This window comes from Merops nubicus, unplaced genomic scaffold, assembly GCF_000691845.1.
Source record: "Merops nubicus isolate BGI_N331 unplaced genomic scaffold, ASM69184v1 scaffold12145, whole genome shotgun sequence".
Classification (NCBI taxonomy): domain Eukaryota; kingdom Metazoa; phylum Chordata; class Aves; order Coraciiformes; family Meropidae; genus Merops; species Merops nubicus.
This window is the reverse complement of record NW_008607663.1, coordinates 1-21286: the sequence shown is the minus strand read 5'-3', so window position 1 is coordinate 21286 and position 21286 is coordinate 1. Positions and strand designations below refer to the sequence as shown.

Below are 21286 nucleotides of genomic sequence, written 5' to 3'. Positions count from 1 at the left end.
AGATTTTTTTAAAAATGAAAAAAAAAAAAAACAAAAACAAAAAACCAAAAACAACAACAAAAACAAACAAACAAACAAACAAACAGACCTAGACATTAATCAGATCTATGACAATTAGACTACTAGAATATTCATAATTTTTTCTCAGAATTACAAGAACAAGTATCACATTTTCAGAAATGATTTAACGTAACTCCATTTTTTGTAGGTTTTCATACCTGAACTACAATAAAGCAAGATGTCTTTGCTAACTCAAACTTCTTTTTAATTAAATATTAAATGAAAAAAATGAAGTGGAACCTCTCTCCCCTTTATCAGGCTGCCTCTTAATATCAAACTCAAGCATCTTCTGTGTCTTTTCTTAAAAAGCTTAATTGTAACTATTCACTCTTCCCTCATGAAACAAAGATCTTATATAATGGCAGTCACTTCTGAAGACAAAAGAATTGTACTCTGCCAAATATCATTTTGAAAGAGAAGACAATTGTCTCCATTTTGTTAGGAAAATTTTGGGTTCAAGATAATACAATTTTCCACAGACTTCTCAGTATAAGACTGCTAGTGAGTGCATGTGCTTGGTCTGAAGTAGTAGGTTTTGATTTCATACAATGTACTTCATAAAGAAAATGTATTCGCAAAGAAACGAAAAGAAGAAAAACTAAAACAAACTACCACCACCAAAAAAAAAAAACCAAAACCACCACAATAAAAAAAATCTCACCTGGGCATAAACTTCTAATAAGTTATTCTGTGTTTTTGAGTGACAAAATTAAATAGCCTGTTTTAAAATATCTTGTGCTTTCCACTCTCTATCTCTTGAAAATGGTTTTGAGACATAATTTATATGACATGTACATATTTGGGAAGCTTCACACTTGCTGCAAAAATGTGTATTTTGTTGTTAAAAGACCTACAGTGGGTTTATGTGAATTTCTGACATAATTAACATTCCTCAAAAGCACATTAAAAGCACAAGGCAACAAAACCAGTCAGACGCACAAGGCAGTACCGTTCACTAGGCTGTTGTACACTTTATTCATAGATGGGGCTTTGTGTTGGAAGAGACCATAAAGATCATCTAGTTCCAACCCCCCTGCCACAGGAAGTGACACCTACCACTAAGCCAGGTTGCTCAAAGCCCCATCCAGCCTGGTCTTGAACATCTCCAATGATGGAACATCCATACTTTCCTGGGGAAGCTGGTCCAGTGTCTCACCACCCTCATAGTAGAGAACTTCTTCCTACATGTAATCTAGATCTACCTTGTTCCAGTTTGAACCCATTACTCCTCCTCATATCATTACAAGCCCTTGTAAAAAGTCCCTCCACAGCTTTCCTGTAGGCCACCTTCAGATAGTGGAAGGCTGCAATAAGGTGTCCCTGGAGCCTTCTCATCTCCATGCTGAACAACCCAACTTTCTCAGCTCATACTTGTAGATCATGTTCAAGGATTGTCTTTGTGGCCCTCCTCTGCACTTACCCCAAGAGGTCCCTGTCCTTCATGTGCTGGGAGCTCCAGAGCTAGAAGAATCACCTTCCTCGACCTGCTTACCATGCTTCAGGTCTGTTTGATGCTGATCAGATTTATTTATATGAAGTAAAAGACTGAAGTCTTTGAGGAACAACTTTGCCTCTTTGTGGGGAAGTTAGCTTAACAAAAGCTTTCAAATCTTCTGCCAGAGCACATGCAGGGTATGTGTTTAAGGGCACGCTTCTCTCTCTAAGAAAGATGGGACTAGGAAAAATTGTGGAAGCTGAATCCAAAACTTCTTTCTCTTGAAAGATTTTTTTGGACCAAACTCAAATTGTTGTTTGTTTCACAATGGTTTCATGTTTCTGAGCCTTGTTTTCTTTTACACCAGAGAAACAAGAAATAGAAGCATTTAATGGAGTCAGCATGGTCTGGGAAAAGAATATGGAAAGTTGTCAAATGGGGCTAGGAAAAAAAATAATTGTAGTATGAGCTCTTAAGATGAACTGCTTCCTCGAGGAGGTGCAAGATCTTAACATAGAAAGAGGTGCCAAACATCACACCCCATAACGAGCTTGAGCTGAAAGTACAATAGCTCTGCTTCTGTTATCACAGTGTCAATAAATAAACATAATGAAATTCATGACACATTATTGCATTTCTCTGTATTGCCTCTATTCATTTAAAAATGATGAACACATTTAAAGTAATTCACAACTTGTCAAACGTCTGTGAGCAGTGTAGTTACATCGGTGCTTTAAGAGGCATCTGTGAAGATCTTACCAGAGAGCTTGATACGACTTATATCAAAGTAAAGATGGAAGTATAGGAAAACAGAACAATAATTACTTCACCTGAATCTGCTACTACAGTTGCATCCAATATATTTACACTGTTCACCAATGATATTTACTTACTGAAGCTACTCTGTCAATAAAAACCCCATTAAGAACCTTTTGAAAGAGCTTCCTTGTCAATTAGGCTGCAGATACATTCTATTGCTCCAGTTTTCCTGTAAATTTAATATACTGGATCATATTAACAGTACTGGCTTGTCAATAAGGCAAATCCGAATCCTATTAATGGAGTTATACAGCCAATATAATCGGCTTCCTATTTATCGAGCTCCCCAGTATTTGGGAAAGCTGTGAAATGGGATTATAAGGTTAGGTTACATACATCTGTCTCTGTATTACATAAACATTTCAGGAATCGTATCCTGTTCTGTAAAGAAACACGTGTAATCACTTTTTTTTTTCCATTACATAGACTTCAGATGACAGAACAGTGTAATTCTTTACCGTTGCTGAGAAAACATTAAATCATTTTCATTTATCCCATTGTTTCCTGCTCACTGTAACAGTTAGTCTATAAGGCAGTCCACCTGTGTGCCATACATATAGAACTACTCAGAGATGTATGCACTCCATCCGTTCTGCACAAGATAATATCTGCTCCAGAAAATAAAAGGAAAGCAATAAAACACATTTTAGGAACAAAATATGAAGTATTTTACAATTTCAGTGCTTTTTTAGCCCTTGTACTGTGCTGTATAATCTTGGTGAAACTGAAGTTTGTAAGTATAATTCCACTGTAACAGAAACCCCTGGAAATAATTAATAAGAGGTAGTAGTTTGTGCATAAAAAAAAAAAAATAAAAAAAAGTAGAAGTTTAGCAAGCCTTCTATTTAATGGAAGCCTTAATTAAGTTGAACATTAGTTGCTTTTAACCACATTCAATATTAAATAACTACTTTGACTGTATTAGCAGAATATACATCAGACTATTAAAGCTGATTATATTAAAAAAAAATCTTTTGCTTTAAAAAAAAGAAAAAAGGAAAAATAAATAAAAATTTAAATGTATTAAAATATCCTGGGCATTCTCTGATCAAATTAACTCTCTAAGTCTAACTTGAAAATATGGATTTAAAAAAACATGGTCCAAAATGACAGTTAAAGGTCAATGAATCAAGTTGCCAATTACATTTTCTGGTAGCAGATGGATGCAATGAAACCTAATGATTGAATTTGAAATGCTTTAATACACCTTTTGTCTATGGCTCCCACCATGTTGAGTTTACCTTAGTATGCCTAACAGATACCATATTTACTGCATAACAGACTCAATTACAATCAGCTAACTACAATGAAATCTACACTTATCACACTATCCATCTTATTCTATGAATATCATACCATGCATTCAAAATAACAACACATTTGGGAGTGTATCCTTAATAGCATTTTTTATTATTATTATTTTTATTTTTCATTCCAACTTACATATTAAATATGAAGACTAGAAATTAAAATGTTAAATTTAGAGGGAAACTTAAATAAATAGTGCCTTGAAATTTAATGATATTATCAAAGCATTTGTTATTATTTCAAAAATATTTTTCTTTCTCTGTGTTTAGAACCCTTGTTTTCTGTGTGAAAACAACCTTATCTTCTCTCTCTTTCTTTCTTTCATGCACACAGATTCTACAGCGCAATTTTGAGCTCCTGGCATTTTATTTTTAATTTTGAGACATAACTGAAAGCTCTTACTCAGTAGGAATTCCCAGTGAAGCCAGTAAGTGTTGTAAAATTTGTCCTACTCTCACTGCTGTTGTTTTCCTGTTTCTAAGAGCAACATATCACAAATGTTTTCTGAACAGATAAAAGCTTATAAACACTGCAGTAGTATATGGTGGAGAAGATCAAATTATGTCCTTTTAACACGGACAAATTGTTTTGTACTCATGATATTTAGTAAGAGGAGACAGAGACACTGGTTATTTTAAATCTGTTAAGTTTGTGTTAACATCTATCCACTATGTTTACCTTCTTCTGTCCAACCCGTACTCTCACTAAAGGCAACAATAAAACTCCCACAAGCCATGACCTGAGGTCCACTGAAATCAATGGATGTTTTCAAATTAGTTTCAATAGCCCTTGGATCAGTCTGTTTACTTCAATTATGGGATAAGAGAGTCTACATAGTGTGCTACATTCCCACAGATACATATGTTGTGTGTTGAAGAAAGCTGCAAAGGAGCAGGCAGAAGATTACAATAGTGATAAAAAATGAGAAGAAACTCTTAAATGTCATATTCCTTTATCCCAACATATGGTCTTCTCTATGGATGGCATTTAAATAGATTCATAATGGAAGTGACAGGGAAAGATGATTAGCTAGGCAGCAAACACTCTATGTGGCATGAGATTCCACTCTGTGTTTCTTCCCTATGGAGTGAAAAAAATTAGCAATAAAGACAAAGCAGGACTTGGTTCTGAGGCTACACTGCCTGTGCAGAAAACACACAGAGGAACACTGAAGCTTTTTCTACGTGACGATCAGAACGGTAAATCTAGTTCACCTCCTTTTTGTTAAAGCTGCAACCTCATCCCCTTTCTCTTCCTAAAATCCTTCTCCAGAAAAATAATGATTCCCTTAAACTCCTTATGAATGAGGAAGAAAATCACAGATGTTAAAACTGACATTATTACCTTCTGCCTAATTTTTTGTTTAGTTCATGTGACTCTATTTCAATATTTTGTTAAAAACTTCCAACTAGGTTTTCTATAGGCATTTTGTGACAGGATACAAAGCCCTACTTACACACAAATGCCTTGGCATAATTATTTCCTCTTAGCGCTAGAAAAAGACACACCACTAAATATGCTGCCAAAATAGTGGCAGAATTTATGATAGAATAGTAGATCATCAAACTTTACAGCCTCACATGCCTGCGTAAGGAGAGTTTCAACTGTAAAATGGTGATGAGTTGATTTATTTGTGACATAAGATAAATAATTTAGGCTTGCACAACTTTAGCAAGAGGTTCTGTCCCTAAATATATTTTAAAGGCATAAAATGGTCATGTGACTGTGATGAGGTATCTTATAAAATGGAAAGTTTGATCGAATACACCGTTGGTCAAGTAGGCTTAGATAGAAAAAATAAGGCCTTTCTTCCACAGGGATTTATTTAACCATCCACAACTCTATCACTTCAATGTTAACCTACTGCAGGACTCTATATTAGCTCATTCAGAACTAGCATAAAAAATAGTTACTATTGTCAATAGGATCACCTCATCTAAAACACAACACTCACTTATGTAGGGATTGCCACATGTAAACTATAAACTCCTAAGTATGTAAGGGCTGACTCTGACCTGCAAACTGTTAACACAATGCAAAAAAAAAAAAAAAAAATGTCCTGGATTACCCCTCTGATTACAGCTTGCTGTATTGAGACACAGAAATCAGATTTTCCTGTTAAACTAAAGAAGGTTCACACAAGAAATGTTCTCTGCAAAGATTCTAGCATTAGGAAAAGTCCTGCTTCTGTTGCAAACCAAAGTTGCTTTGTCAATATTTAGTACACTGCTGCAAGTTTCACCAAGGAATGAGAGACTGAACATGAATGTTAATATTTGACTGATGGGCTAGTTAGAATGCAGTGATTAAATTATGGATTTGCCTTCTCTATCTAATTAGCAGAATGCTCACCCAGCATGTGAGTACTTTTTTCAAAAGAGAATGCATGCAATGGCAACTGCAGGGTGCATATATATTTTCTTTTTTATTTATTTTTTTTTAGTCATGAACTTTCAAAGAAAATAGTTAATGCAACCTTCTCTAAATAATGTCCATATCACAAAAGTCCCCAAGCCAAATTCAGGAGAAGTGTGTGTGTGTGTGTGTGTGTGTGTAAATCTCTTTCAAAACGGGAAAAGAAATGAAAATACAGCAGAAATTCCAACTAGAAACTCATGCAAAGGAGAAAAAAAACCCAACCAAACAAAAAAAACCCACACTTGTTCATCTTCTTCATACTGCTCTCTCTGAATATTCAAACTTGATAATGCGTAACACAGGCTAGTGCTGCTCCCTGCAGGTGCATCATAAGCCCACATAAAGCCACACTAACTTCCAACGTCACTAGAACTCAATATGGAGTTAGGTGCTTAGCTGCAAAGACTTAGGTGCTTAGTTCTAGGAGCAGGGCCTTTGCATTTAGTTCTCCTCCATATATGCCCTTGAAACTTGTTTTCAGACAGAAAAGCTCATTAGGAAATGAATTAGATTATTTCCATGGAAAGCTGTTGATTTACATAATTTCATAGACATCTTTACTTACTGATGAGTCTGCCTAAATAAACACATTGTGCCATTGGGAATAAAACAAAGGCCATACAGTATTACGGGACTACTTATGGCCTTCAGTTCACCTGTAACTATTAACTTCACTGTCAATTCCCAAGAATGAGCAAAGTTGGGTTTGTTGGTTTGTTTTCCTTAAATCTTCTCAGGCGTAAAGTAATAATGTACAAAATGGCTTTCTAAAGTACACTAAGATCAAAAGCAAACTCATTCCATAAAAACAGAATTAGGATCTTACTCCTAGGACCTTGTGTATCAAACTTCGGCGCAGAGGTTTTCTGAGGTAATTGTATAGAGAGTCCTATTCATAAACATTCATAATAGGATTGCTGCTTTAACCTTAACCACAGCATAACAAACAGCACCAATATAATGATAACCCAAGCTACCAGTAATCTTCAGAATGTGCAAGGAATAGACATATACAGGCAGGAATTAATCTGCCACTTTCACACATCTGCCCAAGGGAGGTATAGTAATTGCAAAAATTTACTCTTAGACTGCTGAGACTCATAGTAATTATGCTTCTTTTTTAATAGAAATAGCCACAGGTAGTAACAAATTGGGTTTTGAGATGGGGAACTGGGCATGCATTCTAACCCAAATTACTATGTAATTGTCTTTATTATGAAATAGTATAGAAAACCTATGGCTCAAAATTTAAATCAGAACAAAACCTTTCCTTTAACTAAAGTCTTCTCCTCCCACAGCTGTTCAACATGTATGCTTATTTCTTTATTCATTGGTATCAGCAAGACCACTATGACTGCGAGCAATTCATCTTCATATAAAGATCTTTGCCAATGCTAACCAAAATTCTTGAAGCTTACACTTGTTTAATAGAAACAGCTTGCTATTTCTTCTCTTTCATTCAAGGAAAGCAGACGAACAAGTAGGTTCAAAACTGGTAATCCAGCTACTCGTTGCTAAAGTTCCTTTGCTACTATCAGGGGATGAAGAAAAGAGTGTGTGTGGTCTATGTGTATTTTAAATGAACTGAAATTCAAGTTTTCTTCAATATTCTGGAAGCCTGTTTGAAACAAATGAGTTATTTCATGCTTGAAGGAATTATTATTTCATTATCATCACATTATTGTGATAGAGACATACACTGTTGGGAAAGATCATATATATGGTGTCCAATGAATAAAGAATAAAATACATTAATCCGGATAATTCTGCTCCTTGTAATATTATATCCTGTTAGGCTTGAAAAGAAGGTATAGATGGTTTAAATAGACAAAATGCTTTTACAGATTAACAAAAAAAAAACAAACCAAACCAAACCAAACCAAAAAAAAAAAACCAAAACCACCAAGAAGACTATTCGTTGAAAGAAATAACATAAAACATTTTGTTCTGTCCTCTTTTTCATCCGATGGCTACAAAACTGACTGATACTTTCCTTGCCTCAGAGCTATAAAATGCAAATTATTGTGTGCTTTTTAATACCTAACACAGTTGATGGAAGCAATTGAATGTTGATTATTCTCACATGCCACATGACTTACACCTTCTTTTCATAACTACTCTCAATCCTAAATCTGTTAGTGAGATACACAGATCTAAGCAAGGTGCATATCTTCCACCATGAAGTGATGCATCTATACTTGATGCTTTCTAGGATGCAGCAAAAGGTGTGGATTACACAGCTATGTGGCAGATCACACAAAAGATCCAAAAAAATTAGATGTACATTGGCCGTTAATAATGCCTTTTATCCAGCTAGGTAGTTCATCTGAATCCATGCTACTCTTTTATCTATATATCTGCATATACACATTCATACATGAAGTTATATTATCTGACATGTAGTCTAGAAATCTAAATAGTTTCCAAGACATTGTGGTTATCATTTTTAAAAGGTTTTTAAACTCCTTATTTCCCAAGCACTCTAAATTCCACTATATTCTTATTGTCATTTGATCCACTGACATTATGAAGAGATCAGAAAAGAACGCATTTGGTACTTTACAGCTGTGACTGGATAATCTTGCTCATGATCATTAGAGCAGGATTGTTTTTATGATCTCCAAATCTGCATATCAAATTACACAAGTCTATGTGAAAAAGTAGAAATGTTAAATATTCAGACAGCAGTGCTATCTCAAAAGAGTACTACTGAATGCAGCTGGAGGCTAAGTGAAACGAACAGCTTTTGCAGTTTGCAGTGTTTTTAAAGCAAAGGATAGAAGCAACAGGGAGTAGTTCAGCTAACACAAACTCAGATTCTGGGTTGAATTCTGCACACGCTTATGTACATCAGCAACTCCATTCCTGTAAGCGATCTATTTAATTCAGTGGTGTTATTGACCTAAATTAAAGTATTTACTAAATAAGTGCTTTAAGGATCATGCTTTGAAAGACATAATACTAGCGCAATGTAAGGTAGTTTCCATAGGCCTCCAAATTACTTATGCACTGATTAAGGACATGGTCCTGCTCTTTCTAGATGTGTGGAAAAACAAGTCTTTTCCTCAGTACCAGTAAGAACAAAGCCCAGATCCTGTACTGGATGTGGGTTTTTATTATTATTTTGGGTCACCTTTAAAATTTTCTAGAATTTAAATATTTGCATTAAGAACTAATGAATATTTGTTTAGCCCACTTCAGTTCACCTTCTCTTTAAACTGAGTTGTAGCTAAACAATCTTAATCATAAGTGGTTGCTTAGCAATCGGCAAAGAACAAGACAGAAATATAGTAAGTGAAGAAACCGACTGGCATGTTCTGTGTTTGAAACCTGCCATTCATTAAAGACAACAGAATAACATCAACAGAAGTTTAAAACAAAATTCTATTAATAAAAGAATACATATAACTGTCTTTAGGAGCAAATTATGTATTTAAAAGCTACAAATTGTGATTCACATGTCTGCTTTCTGTAAAAAAATCCTTTAGCTATTATTAAAAATACATTAAAATCCCTCAAATTTTGACGAAGCCATTATTTACCTTTTGTTTTAAATTCATTTGTCAAGTGTGCTTCCCGTGATTTTAAAAACAGTATATATCTACAAAGCAAGCAAGAGTTTATAGCTTTGAAGACTTGAAATTGATTTTTAATGCACCAGCTTTCAAACACTACAAAGGCTGCTCTCTGCTGATAAAGACAGTAAACAAGAAATTGTCCTTTAAATGTTCCCTTTAATGTTTTTCTTTAATTAAAAATCAATCAAAAAACATTGCAACATTAAATTTTTTAAAATTAAGGCATTAAAAAATGTCTAAGGTTTTTGACACACAACGCATTCAAACTAGAATGAAAACTTATGTTAGTTTTGTTTGTTTAGACTTTCTTTGCACTGTAAACTTTGTTAATCAAGTAATAAAAACATTAAAGAAGTTTATCACTGAACATGGCTATTTTTATTTAGCAGAAATAGTAAAAATTGTGAAATAAATCTAGGAATTCTAAAAGTATTGAAGTAAAATGCTTTTTTAACACCTTTACATTATTTTAATATATTCCTTTCTTCTAATCAGACCCAAGCCTATTTATGTAGTTTAGTTACATCTAGAGTCTCATTTATCCAACCTGTATTTATCCTTTGATCACAAAGCTTGTTAACTTAAATGGTCTTTTATTGTTATGATTCGTTTTCCCATAATTATGCAGTTTAACTGCTTGATTTTTTTTAATAAATATATGCAAACGCGCCAATCATATTCAGCAGTGTTACGCTGGATGCTCAATGAACTGTAAGAGCCATTTCAATACAATAAAACTGCCTGGAAGTGTTCCAGGGCAAGGACTGCAAACACCAGTAATCATAGTGTCACTAGAACTAGTACAGGCAAATAGAAGCGTGTCACATGTGTATCAATAGATGGTCTGAAACACTGCCTGAAACTAATTTCACATGTCTATCACTGCAAGAACTTACAATGCATCGATCAGAGGTCCCACCCACACAGCTGAAATTATGCATTTGTATCTTTTAACAAGATTTTTCCTTTCCTCTTTAGAGTCCTCCATTGTTCTGCTGCTGTGGAGATGGCTGCACACAACCACCCAGCAGGGAACAGGATGTGATTAGGAACTTTTCTATTGTGGGTAAAAGTATTTTATGAACCAGAGGATCTCTGATCAGAGATGTACATCACAGAGCCAGTAGAAAGATCCATGGTTAAACCATTCTTTTAAAGGCTTTTACGTTCCTAGATCACTTATAGCATACTAAATTGAAAGGAGATCAGCATGGGACTGTCTTGAGGGTAGAAAGAAGAGATAGCACCTCACTACACAAAAGTGAGATGCAAATCGATCTTCATGCTGTCCCACTGTACAAGGAACACTAATAATTGGCTGAAGCCGAGAAGTTTTTACTTTATATGTAGGACACATTGCCAGACAAAAAAAAAAAGAGAGGAGTTATCTTCTCATCACAAGCAAGTGCAATGAATTGATCTTCTGCTATCCTTTCTGTACAGGTGATACCACTAACTAGCGGGAGCAATTCAGTAGAAGAAAGAAATGGTTCTCATGTGACTTCCATAAGCAGAAATTGTATTAGTAGCCTTTGGGATTTAGCTAGAAAATATATGACTGCTCAAGGAGGTTATTTAAAGCACTGCCTAATATCCTAATTAACAGGGACATTCATATGAATTTGCTTGTACTTGAATGTAGTACTTAATACTGAGTATTCTATCTAAAATGCTTAATAATTTATCTATATTTTCTTTCTCATAGGATTTACAGTAATTAATCCAAAAACAACTTCTGTTAGGGGGGAAAAAAAAAAGTCTACAGCAGGCTAAAAAACAAAGGTTGCACTAAAAAGACCATGACAAATATATTGCTAGGGTTTAGAACACACCTTGGCTAATATTTATGGCAGGCTGTACACTACTCCATTTCATCTCACCATATCAGCAAAGCCAGCAACTAGTTAATCTCCTTGTTGCCCCCTTAAAAACAACAAATGAAACACTTGAACTCATGGAACTTTTCCTTAAAATCATTTTGCCAGTCTTTTCCTAGTACCTTTTTCTTTTCTTTACTTTTTTTTTTTTTTTTTTTTTTTTTTTCTCTCTTCTACTTAGGTAAAAGCCTGTAGTCCCCTGAGAGTTTCACTTGTTTCCTGCATTTTTGAACCCCTTAGCATTAATTTCACCACTTCTCACAGCTGAAGCAGAGATACAATTGAAAGGATAAAGCTCTCAGGCTACTTGCTGCAAAAATTTGTCCCAGCTGTTCTGCTCTGACCTTTTGACATCAAAGGATTGCTTCTATACTTTTAAAGATAAAAACAGAGCTGTGTTTCTGCTCCGGTCAACAAATCATTGTTTAAGTTCTTTCCACAGAAAATTCTTACCTGTTGGAAAATACTTGTACTAGTGTCAAAACATCTTTTCTTTCAGTCTTGAAGAGATATCTCAAGACCTCTGCCATGCATCCTATGTGTTTCCTTCAGAAAGAAAACACCAGCGTATGTACGTAAAATTTTTGTATGTAGAATAAGTGTCTTGCGTAGTGAAACCTAAAACTAATTTCACAAGGCATTTTAACTTTTGTAGAATTAATAAAATAAAGATAAACCAAGCAGGATCTTTAAAATATATGTGTACATATTACCCAGTATGTTAATGTTTCCTGGGGAGGAAGATAGTGAAAAGGAAGAAAAAATGCTGCGAAAAAAAAAAATATTTTTTTTTTCGTTTGAAAACAAGATCCCAACACTTTTATGGCCAAATGTTGTGACTTGGGGAGAAAATATTTTTTTTAACAACATCTATGCCTCATTAGCGAATCCAGGTTGTATCTATGCTTTCTTAAAATCAAGTGATATTTGAAAATATTTTACACATACCTAATGATAATTTTGCATGTAACAATATTTGCTGGATTTTAAGGATAATGTTATATCATGCACACTTCAAAAATACATGAAAATGTGTGAAAATATATATTCAAGCAATATGTTTCATGGAATCTTTCATTTCTTCTTTCAGCTGCACATCTGATTACACTGTTAACAGTTGGACTTGATCTTAAAAGTCTTTTACAACCTAAACAATTCTGATTCTGTGTTACAGTTCACATCATAGTTCAAAAATCTTCTAAATTCCAGTTCCCTTAAATGTTCATAAGGAAGCTGTAAAAAAAATCACAAAAAGCTGAAATCTAAGAACAAAGGGCCAAATCAAATTCTTAGCTGCACTCTCTAAGGCTCTTAGTCATAAGTCACTCTTGAACTGATGAAATCATGGATGAAGTCAAAATTATGCTCTTGACTTAAATATTGATAAGAACAGCCCTTTTCATCAATGTGGGCAAGGGTAACAGAAAGCTGATCAAATCTATTGTTAAAAGATCACTCTTCAAAGGATCAGTCACAGAAATTGCACTGGTAATCTGTGGATTATCCCATTTAAGATTAGGTAGTGACAGTGCGCACCAAGGTGGGGAAAGCTCAGATAACTTTAAGAGCCATTGAGAGCTCTGATCCAGTAAATCCTGTATGATTTGCTTCATGTCTTTTATTTTATCTGCACTAAGTTTCTTCAACTGCTATACTTTATAGAACAGCAAGTTCTACAAAGAGATTATTATTCTTAATTTATTGGTTAACGAGAATTTTTGCTCTGGCAATATCATTTTCTTTCTCATAACATCAATATTCTACTTCAGACTCTTAAATTGTCTTTTTCTCTATTATTCTTCTTGTTCTATATTACAGTATTTCATCTTGGAACGCTCTTTAGTTCTCATATGGAACTATATACCAGATATGATCCTTTTGGAATAATATTGCTATAAACAATACTGGCGAGGAGCTCAAAATCAAGGCCAGAGAAGATGTAACACAAAATGAAACCCCAGTTCTGCTTTCCCTGCCTATTTCAGCAGCCAGGGTGGATGCCATAGTGAGCAGTATGCTACCAGACCTGGTGCTGAATTACATGTACTTAGTGTCATAGTACTATGCAGTGTATCTTAACAAAAAATGAGATAATGTTTCACAAAAATATAGAAAAGATCCTGTTCTGAAATTCCTACACAGCCTACCCTAGTATTGACTTCACAGAGTAAGTAAATCTGAAGTTACAGAACAACATAACACAAAAACATACCAACTGCAGGCTGTATTTACACAATGCAGACTTTCACAGGAGTTATTTTGCAAGACATCTAACTTTGCAAAACACTGTAAAAACTACTGTAATGTGTCTTAGTCAGGTAGATGTGAAGTTCCATTTGATGACAATTTAGTGACCTTAAATACAGCCTTAGAACACGCAGCTGTGAAATTTGGAGTAATATAGAGTATGTGCTTGAACAATTGCAGAAGTGTAGAACTGTCCCAGTATCCTCTTGACACAAAATGTAAACTTCTACTAGCTCTAGTGAGAAAGAATAATACGCTTCATTTGCAGCAGAAGATATACAAGTTTAAAAATTAATACCTCTGTTTTCAGATAGGAATTTAAGTCACTGAGAATGAATGCAACTTCTGTGAGGAAAGCTACTTCTTATGCAGCAGCAGCTGCAGACGTCTACAGCAGTCTTGAAATTTCTGAGCTGAAGTTTCTCAAAGTATGGATAGTATGTCTAAAGACAGAACGACACTAATATAGCTTATGTTTTTTTATTTCCCCTGAAGACTATCTGCTTAGGTACTACCAGACACTTGGCAATGAAGCCACACTGGGACTTGACAGTAATCTGTTGACACATCATAAACATTGTGTGCCTGAAGTATCAAGAATGAACTGTATTTTATCTTAAAATGCTACAGGACTGCCTACTACAGCAGCTATGGTGGTTCCCAGCGTGAGAACGTCTTGCAACACAGTCATTCTTTTTTAGCTGCTGTTTAGCAAAAACTGTGACCATCTTTTTCTTTATTCATGCCTGTCTCATTCCTGATATATTTACAGACCTCTCCAAGTTGCACTCCAAGTATAATAAAAAATAATCTCTAGGATGACAAGCACTATTTGTATATGTAGATAGTTTTCTACACTATAGTTATGTCATGCTGAGAAACCTATTTCCAGAACCTATTTGATTAAAGAAAATAGTTGTTTCCCTTTATCTGTTCACTCTTTTTATCTATTGGAAAGCTGCAAGAAGAAATCGTAACTTGTTCACCACAGGAAAGGCAAACTGATTAATTCAGAACTTTTTGGTAGAAGAGATATGAGCATCTATCTGTATGTTGGTACATTCTATTTCTTTTATAAATGTCTGCTCTTCAAAATAAAATTCTGTTTCTCTTACTCTGGTAAATAAGTCAGCTTTATTTACTCACCAGAATGAGATGAACAGAATTTGCCCAGTAGTATTTAAGGTCTAGAGTGAACAGAAATCTTTCAGCCACGTAGTTTCCACTTTCTCCTGCTTTGCTTTTTTTGTCTCCCCAGCTAAAATGAACAGTTTGGACCTTAAGTGATTTGAAGATTGCATGGAAATTTGCACCTGGCAATGAGAATGGTATAGCACTGGCCTATATTTAAATAGTTTTAACAGACTTGCATTTGAAAACTCTATTTCTAAAGTATGTTTAGAATATGTGTGCTGCAGTTAAAAACGATGAAACACTGAAGCATAACTGTTCTAACTTCTCAGTATGTTATTAAACACTGTCCTCTATACACATCAAATCTCATGTGCATATCAAATTACAAGAGGTCTATTTTTAGAGCCCCTAAGGACTTGCAAGTCTCTTGCACCAATAAAAGATGAAGGTACACAGCATCCTTGGCTGTCCATTTAAAATTTTATGCATACGTATAGGTATGCTTGTTTAAATTATTTCATTTTTATGGCACTGAAGAAGTTTATTGATACATGTAAGTCACACATGCAGCCATGGCACATAGCTGAATTCTACAAAGTAGTGAGTAAACAAGATGTTAAATCATGTGGCTAATGTGTTATTACATCAGTCACTTAGAGAGAGACAAGACTGCACCACTCTTACACATACCAGGCAGTATTTTAATAATCTGCTGGTCATTTTGGGTCAGTCTGAAACCCATAGTCACTAAGTTACACTTTACTCCTCGAGTATTCATCGATATAAATTGGGCTATCAGTACAATAACATACTATTCATGACAAATAAGGGAATTATAAAGTCTGTTGACTTTATTAGCTCTTGCTAGTAAGCAAAGCAAAAAAAAAGAGAAATTATTATGCACTCCTAATAAGAGTGAGAAAGAAATTATTTATTTGATTTTAAATATTTATAGACTCAATTGGATATACTAAGTAATAATATAATATTAAGTGTATATATATATATATATAAATCCATAGATACATAAGTATGTATATGTAAATATAAAACCATAAAGTTTTAGTAACAGGTCTCTGCTAGAGAATTCTGCCATTAAACACTTGCTGAGAAAACGTGAGTGAGTACAAACAGTTCTATTGTGTGAAATGTATAGTGTGAGATTATCATGGTTCAGTAATATATCTGCAAAAACTGAAGTGAATATTCACTAGAGTACATTTACACAATCATTTACCATTCCCTTACTGAGATAACAAAGAATACTGCTTTTCTGAACTGACTAATGAAAGGAGATGATTAAGCAGCTGTTTGGATTATGCATCTTTTTTTCCACTGGCTATACCTTTGATTCCTAACTGTGCAATTTAGTTTTCCAGACACAGGTTTCCTGGAGTGATTAAGTATATAGCAGATACAGAGAGAGGGCCGACTCTTTACTGTTTGTTCCTAAGTCTGCAGTTTCAATTTTACATGAGGTAGAAGTACAGGACCAGGCACAAAGTAGTGTCTACATTCTAAATGCAAATTTTATATAAAATTTACTCCAGGGATGTAGAGATGGAGAATAGAAAATATACTTTATTAATGCAAAATTACAGTGAAAAGGATCAGATTTTTCCATCTCGCTACTTTAAGTTTGGGCCTTTCCTAAATAGAAACCAACTCCTCTCTTTCACACTGTGTATTTTTTTTGTCAATTGAGCTACAAAATATAGTATTAGTAATTATGATTGAACAGGTTTCTCACTAGGGAAAAAAGAATGTTTCCTAATCTACTGGCTGGACCATCTAAACATCCAAAACGTTCTGTGTAGATAGTCAGAGAAAGCAAAACCAATGTTAGATATACCAGTATGTGCTATGAGGAGTTACAGCTAACATTTCCCACAGCTGTCATAATGAAAACCCTTACAGAAACCACAACACACCTTTTTTAAGGGAAGAAATTCCTCTTTTAGCTTTATATAGGTCTCAGGAAAAAAAAAAAAAAAAAGTCATGATTGATATTATACAGTGAACACTGTAAAAAAAGGAATCATATTTTCCATAGGGATTTTACACTACAATTGAATCTTTACTACTCAGTGGCATCAATACATTAATTAATTGCTTTATATAGACATTACATGGTGGTAGGAAAGTATAACTTTCTGTCTTTTAGTAACTGTTACACTTCTCAGTAGGAAAAAAAAAAGGTGGTGTTTTTTTCTTTAGCATTCTGACAACTCCATTTTACAGTAAAAAATTGACATTACTTCAACAAGTGTCATTGAAAGTTATTTGTTTATTAAAGCATTAATTATAAATCGAATTATCTCCGGTTGTGCCCTAACCTAAACTCTTTCCTTAAGTGTCACTTTTTGTTAAAATCAATTTCGTATTTTAAGTATCGCTCTGCTCACCTAATTGATAGCAACACAAATTCATGTTAGGCATAAAATGAAACTGTTTCTGTGACACAACTCAGTAGTGGGTTGAGGATTAGTTCACAGTGGCCTTGTACAGACAACTTTTTTTCTTTTTTTCCCCACTTATAAATAATTTACAGGCCATCAGTTCTTTGAATTTTGGTTACTTAACCTGCAAATTACTGGTGACCTCTTCTATTTAGTTTAAAATGCTAGATGCAGCTGGCAACTAGAACATTCGGTGTTCACAGACCACAGGGAATGATAACTCCAAAGTATTATGAATTTTTTTTGATACATCAAGTGTCTGCAGTGTAACTTCTTTCCCACTTGCTGCATACACAAAATGAGTCTGTGTCACTTCTGATACACTCAGCTTATTCCCCTATGACTCAGAACAGCATATTAGGAGAACCACAGGATAAAACAGATATGACATTTCAAATATATTTAGTAGTCATTATCCAGAGCCTGCTTTCAATCCAAACGTTAAAAATCACTTTGGAACATACCTGTAGTATTTGAACATTAAGCTGCATTAATCATGAAGTAATACTTTAAATTAAATCAACTGGAGCCAAATTCTGCCCTCACCTTCACTCTGCAAGTTCACTGCTCTGGAATACATCTGCGTTTGGACTTTATCTATCTGCTAAAAATTGTCATTCTTTTATTAGCACCCTATATCCAATGGTCCAAATTCTGCCATTTCTCACATTCACAAAAGTCGGTAGAGGACAGTGTGGATATAACTGGCAGCAGAATGCAGCCGGGCTGTAGTTTCTAAATGAGCTTTGGTAGAAGACAGAGCATGTAAGTCTGGCTATAAAGCAATCATCAATATTGACTCAGGCTACTGGAAATCTGACTAGTTGTTTTGCTGTTTTATGACAGGATGTGAGTTTTGTTAACATTTGGGGGTAGGAGGGAATCACCACATACATTTTCTTTCTATTTCACTAAGCAGAATTTTCTACACTGAAGGTTTGGTTGTTTATGGGGAGAGGAGGAGGCAATGGGGCCCCAATGATACTGTTCTGCATTAAAAAATAAATATTTATGTATATATATTCTAAACAAGGAAATAAAAAAAAAAAAAAACATATATCTTAGAAAGATAGCTCATATTTACATACAGGATTGGAAGGCTATAATACACTGTTGCAATAGATGTCCTCAGTGTGTAGAGTTTCTCCCACGTCCTGTCAGTTACTGCAGATGATATGACTGCTTCAGAAATGCCCTCCCCCTTCTCCACCCCAAACTGAAGTGAAACCTGTGGAAGAGTCCATCTCTGTCTGATAATCTTCTGGGAAAATACCATGCCATGCCCCAAATGTGCCAAACGCCTGCCTGCACTCTCACGTGCACCTCCTTTGCCCTGCCATAACTGTTTCAGTGGGCGTTTACTTTTGAATCACACCAGAAACGTCAGTGTGATAGTAGAACCAGATCCACCAGACGTGGTCTGGTTCCACTTTCACTAAGTCCACCTCTCTTCAGTGACTTGTGTTGGTCCCTTCAGTGGTGCCTTACAGCAGATTTCACTGCAGACAAAAGGTAAAGTTAAACTATTCTAAAAGTCTCCTACCTGAATTATGGACATCCGGCTCGGGGGAGCCTCGCTGGCGTTAGTCCCTTGCCCTGTGAAGCTGGTGTGGCAGCCCACATGTCCCTGGGGTACAGTCAGGTTGTTGGAGGCAGGCTTCAGGTACATCACCTCAGACCTGGGAGAGCTGAGGGGCAGGCGGGTCTGGTAGTCAAAGTACATGGGTGAGGTGGCCAGGGATGGGCTGCTCACCACGTTCATGACATTGAGGGGGCCCCGGCTGTCCTCGCCCTCACTGGGCACCAGCATAATGTCATTCTTGCTGATCTTCTTCTTCTTGCCCTTGCTCCCTCCACTGCCACTGCCTCCTCCTCCCCCGCCACTGCCTCCCCCTCCTCCCAGCTGAGGGTGGCTATACTCAGCAATGCGACAATTATAGGTGCGGATCTCCTTGTTCTCTCGCTTGCACTTCACGGCAATAGTGATCATGGCAGCCAGCAAGATGATGGAGACAGTGCTCAGCGTCACGATCAGGGGCAGCGACAAGTCCCAGTGCGGTCGCCGATGCTGCTCGCCATTCACCTGCGGCTCACCAGCCTCAGGCAGGGGCCCGGCCAAGGCCCTGACAATGAGCTTGGCCACTGCAGAGAGGCTAGGCTTGCCATGGTCACTGACTTTTACCACCAGTTCAGCCACAGGGCTGAGCTCCTCCCAGTAGGGGTGCAAAGTGCGTATCTCACCGCTAGTGGGGTCCATCTCAAAGAGGTGCTCCTCATTGCCTTCCACAATCTCATAGGTGAGGCGCCCGCTCTCCCCAAAGTCACTGTCCAAGGCGCGGACGGTGCCCACGGGGTAGCCCACCCCTGCATTGCGTGGCACCTGCAGCTCAGCAGTGTCATTGATGAGGGCAGGCAGGACAATGAGGGGCGCGTTGTCGTTGACGTCGAGCACGGTGACGCGCACTGTGGCGTTGCTTTCACGGTGGGGTGAACCCGAGTCTTTGGCCAGCACACGAAACTCAAAGTGCTTTGTCTGCTCGTAGTTGAAGCTCCTCAGGGCATAGATAGCACCATTGGTGGGGTTGACGGAGACATAGGTGTAGATGGAGACATCGCCCACATGCCCAGGCAGAATGGAGTAAGAGACTGTCCCATTTTGGCCCAGGTCAGGGTCCTGGGCCAAGACGGAGCCCAGGTACTCTCCAGGGATGTTGTTTTCAGGGACCTGTAGTACATAGAGGTTCTTGCTGAAGCGGGGTGGGTTGTCGTTCTCGTCGAGGATCCGGACAGAAAACGACTTGGTGGAGTTGAGTGGAGGGTTGCCCCCATCACGTGCCACGATGGTCACGTTGTACTCATCCTGTGCCTCACGGTCCAGGGGCCGATCAGTGACCACAGTGTAGAAGTTGTCATAATTCTCCTCCAGGGTGAAAGGGACGGCTCCGGGCCCACCACCACCGCCCAGCACCCGGCACTGGAGCTGCCCGTTCTTGCCCGAGTCACGGTCGGTGACCCGCACCAAGGCAATGACAGTGCCTGGTGGGGCAGCCTCACTCAGTGCTCCCTGACGAACAGAGACAAAGCCAATGGTGGGTGCGTTGTCATTGCGGTCGATGAGGCGGACGGTGACCTTGCAGTGAGCGGGGATGGGATTGGGCCCCAGGTCCCGAGCCTGTACGTCAATCTCGATGAGGCCACTCTCCTCATAGTCCAGGTTGCCCTTGACACGGATGAGGCCACTCTGTGGGTCAATGCTAAACAGGTCACGGACACGCTCGGGTGCATAGCCGCTGAAGGAGTAGAGCACCTCTCCGTTGGTACCCTCATCGGCATCGGTGGCATTAAGGTCAATGACAGCAGTGCCCAGGGGCGCGTTCTCTGGCAGCTCTACCACGTAGGAGGCTGCCTCAAAGACGGGGCTGTTGTCATTGGAGTCAATGAGGCGCACGTTGATCTGCACTGTGCCCGAGCGTGGTGGGTCACCGCCGTCTAGCGCCGTCAGTACCAGGGTGTGGTGACTCTGCTCCTCACGGTCTAATGGCTTCTGGATTACCAGCTCCGGAAACTTTGTGCCATCCCCACGGGACTTCACATCGAGGGAGAAGAGGCCATAGTCATCACGGGTGAGCAGGTAGGTGCGCAGCCCGTTGTCCCCAGCATCCGGGTCATGGGCACTGGTGAGGGGGAAGCGGGTGCCCGGCGCAGCATTTTCTGAGATGTCCATGTCCACTTGGTCAGAGGGGAACGTTGGCGCGTTGTCGTTCAGGTCCTGGATCTCCACCTTGATCATGCAGATCTCCTGGTCGTTGGCGAACACCTCGAGGGACAGCTGGCACTTGGCGCTGCGCCGGCACAGCGCCTCGCGGTCTATGCGCTGCTTGGTGTAGAGCAGCCCGCTCTCCCCGTCCACGTCCAGGAGGTGCGGGGCCGAGTTCTCCAGCACGCGGAAGG

The 21286-nt window shown here is 37.6% G+C and overlaps 1 protein-coding gene across 1 annotated transcript in view; it reads right to left on the bottom strand.

The window, feature by feature from the left end:
• Positions 1-21281, bottom strand: part of PCDH17 (protocadherin 17) — a gene marked incomplete at both ends in the record, with an annotated part of 27599 nt that extends 6318 nt beyond the window's left edge. Inside the window, one exon of the mRNA XM_008940015.1 lies at positions 18879-21281. Within this exon, the coding sequence (XP_008938263.1) occupies positions 18879-21281 (2403 nt within the window). The remainder of the gene's footprint in view (positions 1-18878) is intronic.
• Between the last annotated feature and the right edge of the window lie 5 nt (positions 21282-21286).